The sequence below is a fragment of the Acanthaster planci genome, linkage group LG18 (assembly GCF_054643075.1).
Source record: "Acanthaster planci isolate LZ-2023a linkage group LG18, COTS_SCS, whole genome shotgun sequence".
In the NCBI taxonomy this organism is placed as follows: domain Eukaryota; kingdom Metazoa; phylum Echinodermata; class Asteroidea; order Valvatida; family Acanthasteridae; genus Acanthaster; species Acanthaster planci.
The window spans coordinates 12109355-12118179 of NC_141794.1; the positions used below are offsets into that span (position 1 = coordinate 12109355).

Below are 8825 nucleotides of genomic sequence, written 5' to 3' on the forward strand. Positions count from 1 at the left end.
TTGTTATTTGCTTGGAATTCTGTCCATAGTCAATGTTTTTTGATGTTTGCCTCTGTCTTTTATTTTTCAGCAATTTAAATCCTCCGTCCATTTGTTATTGTGTCACAGATGTGAATTACAGGAAAGGTTTTTCAAACAGACATACTCTCAATAATAATGGCAATTGGTGAATAATTAGTCAATAATTAGTGACTTCTTGTCATTAATTACTTGTGCATGCTCCTATATGTGTTGGCCGAGTTTACTCAAAAAAGCAAAATGATTGGCCTGGTACTCTTTCCAAACATGATAAATTATACGTAAATTTTTGAGTAACTTTGAGAAATGAATACAGTAAGACTGAAGTACACAAGATGACATTCAATGCTGCTTTCTGTGGAGAATGGTGTTAATCATCAGATGAACAAGCATGACATTAACCGACTGCGTGATTCCCCCTTCACTCTTGACAGAGATCAGGTATCTTCAGGAAACCCACCATGGCAACTGGTCCTCCAAGTTCGTCCAGTGAGCATGTTGTGAACATGACCAATGGGGGCGGACAAGACAGGCCGACAGAAACAGGGAAGACGGTGCCAAAGTACCACCTACCAATGCTTGCACAGTTCAGTATTGGTGTGGCAGGCATATTTTTCTTCTACCTGATCTACGGATACGTCCAGGTAGGGAAGTCGTAAATTCGTCTGGAAAAAAAAGTGCTCCCCCCTTGATTTCTTTTACAAATCTGTATTCTCTTTGATGAGTTCTATTTGATTCCATTCTATGCATACCATCCGTAAGATACTGGAATTAAAGCTGCATTCAGATGCCATCAGAAATGATTATTGACAAAAGTCTTTTTGGATTCAATAAACTTTTTTATAAGTATTTTCTGACCTTTTTTGCTAAGCGTGCAATAACTTACTATCATTCAGGCCATGTATGATGATATTGTGGTGGCTATATAGGATGACATTGTGACATCTCACCCGTTTCTTTTCGGACACTGGACCCCCTGTTGTCTGATAGGAGTTGTTTTTCAGAGAGCCTGAACGGAAGCCTTTTGGATGGTATCTGACTCTAGTTCAGTTTGCCTGTTACACTTTGCTTGCTTCAGTTGAGATGAAGTGGAAGGGCTGTCAACCACGAAGGTACCCTTTCATTTTTAACATAACTGAGAGTAATACAAGACTTGGCATTCACAAAATAGTAAACTCAAGAATTCATGGACAATGCATCTGAGAACAGCAAAGTGTTGTCTTGCACAGGAGTTTTCCATGTGCACATGCATCTTTTGTTTAAAAATTGGAGCACAGTGGAGCAATGTGTACTACAAAGAAAGTTTCCAAATGGAACATTTTAAATTTAACAGGTAAACGGTAACACAAACGTTGGGGGAAGTAAGCTGATGGAACATGGCCCAGTTGCAGTTCAGATTTGATCATATTTTCTCGAAGATGAAGAAGTTATTTCAATCTGATTGTAAGAGACATTGCATTCAAACTTGGTTTTAAAATGTGTCTCTTGTTCTGTTCTTGAGCAGCATTCCCCTGAAGACCTACGTATTCCTGGCATTTCTGACAGTGGGTACAATGGGCATGTCCAATTCCTCTGTGGGATATCTTAACTATCCCACCCAGGTCATCTTCAAGTGCTGCAAGCTGATCCCAGTCATGATTGGAGGTGTTCTCATACAAGGTGATGGATTTGGTATAGGGGTGAACAGATGGCCGCTGTATGTCCAACTTAGCTCACTGAGGCTCAAAGTAGCACATGTACCTGTGGCAACTGCCTTAAACTGCAAGCCAGTGGCTTGTCATCACTGGCCATAGCCACAACTTTCAAACATGGCCTTTAACAAGTTAGTAAAAACACTTTATGTGGACGTTTGTGCATGTGTGTATATGCTGCGCTGCGCACACACCCATACTTGTTCTTAGTTGCGGGGATAAACATTATTGCACGTATTTTGTGGGGACCAAAAACATTGTGAGGACTGAGACATGTCCCCAAATCTTTGTCTTTATTTGCCTAACGCAAGAGTTGTCCCCTTCATGATTTATTTTCCCCTTTAATTTTCCCTTCAATTGTCCCCTCAGCAATCCATTTTGATATAATACTGATAGTGCAGACCAATGATTTGTCCTCTCTTGACAAATTATCATCAGTAATTCTGTAATATAGTAAAGACCGCTGGTCCTTTTCCTTATCCAGGGAAGAAATACGGTCCGATCGATGTCAGCGCGGCCCTGTGTATGAGTGTGGGTCTGATCTTTTTCATACTTGCCGACAGCACTGTGTCACCAAACTTCAACCACACAGGTATGACTTCATCCAAATCCACATGGGCATGTGCAGTACAAACAGGCACAAAAAGTCAGGTACATTTGAGAAAAATTTTAAGTATGAATTTGTGAGCATGTGTGGAGTACAAACGGTCAGGTACGTGTATGTACAACTGTACACGGACATAATCTGAGAAAAATCATACCCTGGTGACGCCGTGCACGACAAAGGCAGTATCTGCCCATAAAACGTCATATGTCATTTTATTAACATATACGCCATATGTTGTATTATTCATGACTGTAACCGGCTTGCGCCCAGATGGTGTCTCCCATTTAATACCCACTATAAGTCATGTGACTTAGCAGGCGCAATTGGTCTATTACTGTATTCTCACACCAATTTTAACCACACTATTTCATTTTAAATTCAATGATTGTACACGATGCATTTTAGCCCAAAACTATTATTCCATACTGTTGTGAACATTATACTTGAGGTCATATGTTCCCTGTAATTTTTTTTTGAAAGTCATTTCAAAGAAACTGACTTTTATTTTTTGGTGACAGATTTACGGGGATTGAATTTAAGATGAAAAGTGTGCATCATGAAATGACAAAGTGTACATGTTTGTTTTTGCTACCTCAGGTATCCTTATGATCTCCACTGCATTATGTGCTGACGCAGTCATCGGAAATGTCCAAGAAAAGGCCATGAAGACTTATGAAGCCAGCAACAATGAAGTAGTGAGTAATTCGGTTCACGTTTATTTTACAGCTAATTAAAAGGGATTCCTAATGGATAGTACTTGACCGTCGTAAGATACAAGTCTCTAGAAGCATCCCTTGTGGCCTTGCTGTGTACTTGGCCACCCAAAGTCATCCCCAGTAAGAACATCTTGAGTGATTGTCTATATTAAAACTTGCTATAGAATGTTGGAGCTCACTTTCATACATAGTCGTATTTCAGAAAGTCCTGTAACATCAACAGATAACCAAATTTTGATGTCTCCTCCATCCCATTAAAATGAAAATGACACAAACCAAACCAAGCAACACAACCCTGGACAGTTAAATTTCATTCCTTCTCTAAATTTCTTCACAGGTACTCTACTCCTATGCAATCGGCTTCTTCTACATCCTGTTTTATCTCTTTGTTAACGGAAACTTATTTAGTAGCTTTTGGTTTTTCTATGAGGTATGTATCACCATGTTGTGAGGTAGGGCTGCTTTGACTTTATGCTTCATTGCACTGTTATAAAATAACTGTGGTTAGAGAGGAATGTCACTCAGCAGGTAAATTCCATCTTTGGCTGATTAAACAGTAACGAGAAATTCAGTCTTTATTTTTCAAGGGTGCAGCCAAGTCTGCACTTCTGATATTAAACTTGGCCCTTTTTAGACTTTTACTTAAACAGAAATTTTTGCTACCCATGTCACATTACACAGAAACTTTGCATGGACCACTAACATTTTCATGGAGCCTCTTCATGATTTGTTACATTATTTATATTCTGAAATTTGGCTTTGATGTAGATTTTTGACCTTTGATCTTTGACCTTCCCTCGCAGCATCCGACAGAAACATATGGTTATGCATTTCTCTATGGATTATCTGGTTTCTTTGGGGTTTCATTCGTGCTGTCAATGATCCGAACATTTGGAGCTTTGATGACAGTTACAGGTAAGAGATTCCAAAATTATGATTTGGGTCTACATTTAATTAAAGATGTTTTTACAGGAGCCTCATTTGTCCGGTAAGGGCAAAACGTGTAATTAAAATTAACATCTCCCTGATGCAACATGCATCTTGGCACCCACTTCTACATCTGACTCAGACCAGCCAGCCGACCCTGGCAATCTCAGTGGTTGAGTGGTTAGGACATCTGCACTAGAAGGGTTTGTGGGTTCGAGTCCCACCCGCAAATTTTTTTTTGCAAGTTCTCGGACAAGCACTGAGTGTACAGTATTTATGAATATACTTTGGGTAAGGGCAAAATTGGTAATTAAGTAAAGTACATCTTGAAATAACCAGGTACCGGCAATTCTTTGATTTTCTGTGTATAACAATACTGTTGAGTACTGAAATGAATACATCATGCGTACAGTTATGTGCGTAAAAGGCATCAGCGCGTGAACCAGCGCGTGAACCAGCACATGCATGCTACATTTGTTTGCACTACAATTCTTGGTTCAAATGACTCACGCTTAGGCACTCATACTACCACTTCTTAAAATGAAAACGTGGGCTCCAAGTTTTACCTCGATCTTCCATAAATTGAGAGAGAAAATTAGTTTCATATTGTGTGTTGATTTTTCCCACGACCACCTCATCAGTCAGTGTGTTTCTTCTCCGAATTGAAATCAAATCGTTTGTTGTTTCGATGACTTGGCTTTTTCCCTTACAGTTACAACTTGTCGCAAAGCAGTCACCATAGTATTATCCTTTGTGTTCTTCACAAAGCCGTTCACGATGCAGTAAGTATTGATTCATTGGGAGACTTTGAGACGCATGGTGGCAGCAGACAAACCAGTCCTTCTCCGCGGTAGCGCGCGTGCTCAGAACTAACACCCATGCCCAGAACTGCACGTGCATGCCCACATCATGCCACAAAGTCTCCCATTAGTGATGTCTTATCCACAGTATTGTGATATGCACATTAAGGATGGGACGTTTACACACGTGTTTAAAAAGAAAGTCCCAAATCCTTTCACAGATTTTCTCAAACCACCCCTTTTAAAGGTTTGACATGTTGATTGATACCATCTGGCATTGATTTTTATTGTAAACAATGCCTGTTACATACTATTTTTTTCCCTTTCAGCATCCATGTACTTTTTAAAGAAATAAGTGGATTCCAAAACAATAAACATTACATGTAATTGTTTTAAATGCCCCGACATCAATCTACATTGTTACATAGGTTGGACCATTCACATTGTTGAACAACATATAATTATGCATATAATTAGATGAAAACACCGAGGTAGGCAGCGGCAGCCTCTGTAAAGTATTGGCCAAATGTTAAAACGGTGTGGGAAAGTTTTTGAAAGCAGTATTCAAATTAAACATAAGTTTCCATTATTAATGCACATTCCAGTACTTCGTTTTAGCTCTGGTAGCTCTTATCTTGACTTTAATTCATCCTGTTCTAAGTTCATTCTGTTAGGATAGTTCTTTCTCACAACAGTGACACCTTGTATCCTTATATCTTTTTTCACATTATTTTTCTTAGATATGTATGGTCAGGACTTTTGGTTCTCCTTGGCATCTTTCTCAATGTCTACAGCAAGAACCGACATAAGATAAACAACCTTCTTTCTGACAGTGTCCGTCGACTCATTATCTGCCTCCAGCAAAGGGAATCCAAGGTGCAGCACCAGACTATGGAAGTATGATCACGTGTACTTTGGCCACCCGTGAAATGAGAAGCTTCGTTTCAGGAGAGAGAAATTCAGACAGGATAAAGGCTGGTTTGTACTTGGCGTAAAAATGAACGTGAACAGGAAATTGTGACACCACACCAAACATTCATGCTTGGAATTTGCAAAGTTGAACACGTTTCAGCGCCAACAAATTTTGCTGTAAATGTTCTGTGACATCAAATTTGCTTTGTTTTCAAGCAAATATGCAAGCAAAGTATGAGCCAGCTGTAAGGGAAAAAAGACTGTCAACAGAGATCTGGGCAGGGGCAGATCCAGGAATTTTATGGGGGGAGGGGTGTTAGGCAAGTAATTTTTGAATGTCTCATTTTTGTGGATAAACAGAAATGATGCTGAAACATACATGACAAACATAGTTTACAGTGGTATTATTGCACTTATTTAGGTATTTTTAATTTTTCCCATTTCCCCCTTTTTTTCGCTCAGGGTGGGGGGATTCAACCCCCAGCCCCCCTCCCCCGGATCCATGCCCGCTGGGGTAGTGCAGGCAGTCAACATTCTTGTGTGATCTCCTTGTCTTTCAAAGGCCAAATATAATTGAAAGTAAAGCAAAGTGCTTCATTTTCTTCAAAACTCTTTGTTAAAAACTATCAGAAATTAAGGTTTAAGATGCATGCTCACATTGTCCTTGTCAGTATCAAAGAAAAAGCAGCATTTCATACCAAGAGTTGGGGAATGATATCAGAGAAACATTTGGTTGTAGTGTGTCCTCTTCAAGTTTTCTTGCAGCACTCAGTGTATGTATATTTGCATCTTTACAAGAACGTGGACTGCACATGTGTTGTACACCCTTATATTTGGCTAAACTCCCCGTGAAGGTTTTGAGAGAACCTTCCTCTTTATTCCCCACTTGTTAAGGATTCCTAACACAAGAAGAAAGTTGCAAATACTCAAGCTCTTTGAACTAACTATAACTCACCACTAAAAAGATTTGTTCTTGTTTGTTTCAACCTGTTAACTTGTTTTTGATTTAACAATGGGATGGTAAGCGGAAAGTAACAGAAAGATGTTTCCATCACTTAGTAGAGGTACCTGCACTCGAGAACTTTCATTGTGGTCAGAAATCATTTCACTGACTCAAATCACATTCAATTACCATAGAAACAGACGAATAATTTCATTTGTTGGGGTGCAGGTAGTTAAATGTCTATCCCACAGATGGAGTAACTTTTGCCAGAAATTGTGCCATTTATTTGCTTTTTATTCATGTTATTATTGCGTACCTGCACAGGCAAATCTGATCCAGGGTGAAAATATAGAAATGCACTTCACCCAATCGGCCATGTTTTTGTAAATAAGTTGTTTCGATTGGTCTGGAACTTTTTTCACCCGTTTTAATTTTTAAATATTTTTTAATGTTTTATAAATTCCCATAGAGGAGGGAAAGTGTTTGGTTCTTAGTAGTTCCTTGCTGTCTTGCAACAAGCGGGACAAAAATATCAATTGATTCTTAATCATTTTGATTTTTTAAATTGATTCCTCTGTAGTGGTGATTTTCATCATTACGTTATAAATGACTCCACCAATAGAATTAAAACTTTTACGTCATCTGCAAAAAAAGGCTTTTTCCTCTGAAGTGTTGATTTCTCTCAGGGGAAAACATGCTTGGCCGCGGAATATGTATAACATACTTGTTCACAAGGGTTTATAAAAATGCTTGCCTTTGCAAAAACCTAGGCCTAGGGGCAGTTTCTTTTCAAATTGACTATTACTGATAATGAAACAGCAGATTTGAAAAAGCCAGTTGGCATGGTTCACCCAAAAATTTGTTGAACTCTAGGATAGAGGTGATACCTTGCCACCAAAAATGAGGATGTCGAGCACTGTTTGTACTCATTCCGCAAACCTGAAGCGTCCTTTAAGGATGATAATGGCTGTGTCCAAATCATTTATATGTGGCTAGAAAACACACATGACCCTATGGACAGTGGCTGTATCCATTGTCATAGACTCATGCATAATGTCATCCCAGGGTTCATGCTATTTAGCGTCAATGAGCGTCAGCAAAGCATCGTGAATTTTTTCTATTTTCCTGCGAGAATCTGGAAGCTAATTCGGTGTCTCTCTTACACAGTGGCAGGTGTTAGAGTCTCTAAAATATGATAAAACCACTTTTAAATCTTTGGATTGAATGCATTTTCAAGTTGTTGATGCTTTGTTGACGCTCCCTGTGTGTGTTGATGCTAAATAGCATGACGGCATCCAAGTAATTGAGACAACCTGTGCTATGTCATTCACCTTCTTGAAAATCATGGTCGAGATTCAAGAATGTAGTCATTTGGTCCCAAGGACCCCCAGTCATAACCCTTCCCACAATCGTGAGGAAATCTGAAATAATTTCTAACCTAAGTAAACGTTTGAATGTTTTCTTCAAAATTATCATTTTGTGATCGAGAGGGTAGATTGCACAATCACTTAGTTTATACTTTTGTTTAGAGACATTCATGCTTAATTGGCCTGCAGAAAGTTTATTTTTGTACAAACTTGATACATGTATGTTTTGTAAAATATTTTCTTGCTATTTATGGGTGAAGGCCAGAATTCTTTTAATTTTATTTAGAAATAAACTTGAAACTAATAAATGTTGCAAATAATAAATAAATGTGATCTGAATTCTCTGAATTGATTTGTTTGAGATGATTTTTTTAAAGTTGGAATTAATTTACACCCTCCTTTTAGTTTGGCTTTAAAACATGTCGCGCAGCCCTTCATATTAAACTTTTTACCATGGTGTGGTTTCAAAATAGATTTCAATGCTAGTTTGGGGGTTTATAAGCTGTGTTTATGAGCGACAGTTTCACTTTAAAAAAAGTGGCAAAATGGCAAGACGTTCTGAGAATATTGGTCAAGTCGTCCATGGGTCAAGTCGTCCCCAGATCAACTTGTCCCCTAGTCAAGTCGTTCCCCACATAAATAACTTAATTATAATTTTAATTTGGAAATTTATTTTGGGGGATAATTTTTTTCTTTAGTAAATATTACTTCTCAAGTTTTTACGTGGCAATGTTTTTTTTTGGGGGGGTAGTTTATTTTCATTTTTACTTATCAAGTTTTTACTGCAGCAACTTATTTTCTTGGGGGGATAATTTATTTCATTTTTTACTTATCAAGTTTTTGC

The 8825-nt window shown here is 38.4% G+C and overlaps 1 protein-coding gene across 1 annotated transcript; it reads left to right on the plus strand.

Moving 5' to 3' along the window:
- Positions 1–430: 430 nt before the first annotated feature.
- On the plus strand, positions 431–8329 carry LOC147796238 (adenosine 3'-phospho 5'-phosphosulfate transporter 2-like). Its single transcript, XM_087148892.1, has 9 exons — positions 431–662; positions 1009–1130; positions 1523–1677; positions 2194–2301; positions 2914–3011; positions 3370–3462; positions 3836–3947; positions 4672–4741; positions 5500–8329. The coding sequence occupies exons 1-9, from the start codon at positions 480–482 to the stop codon at positions 5660–5662; spliced, it is 1104 nt and encodes a 367-aa protein (XP_087005018.1). The 5' UTR covers positions 431–479; the 3' UTR covers positions 5663–8329.
- Positions 8330–8825: the final 496 nt, after the last annotated feature.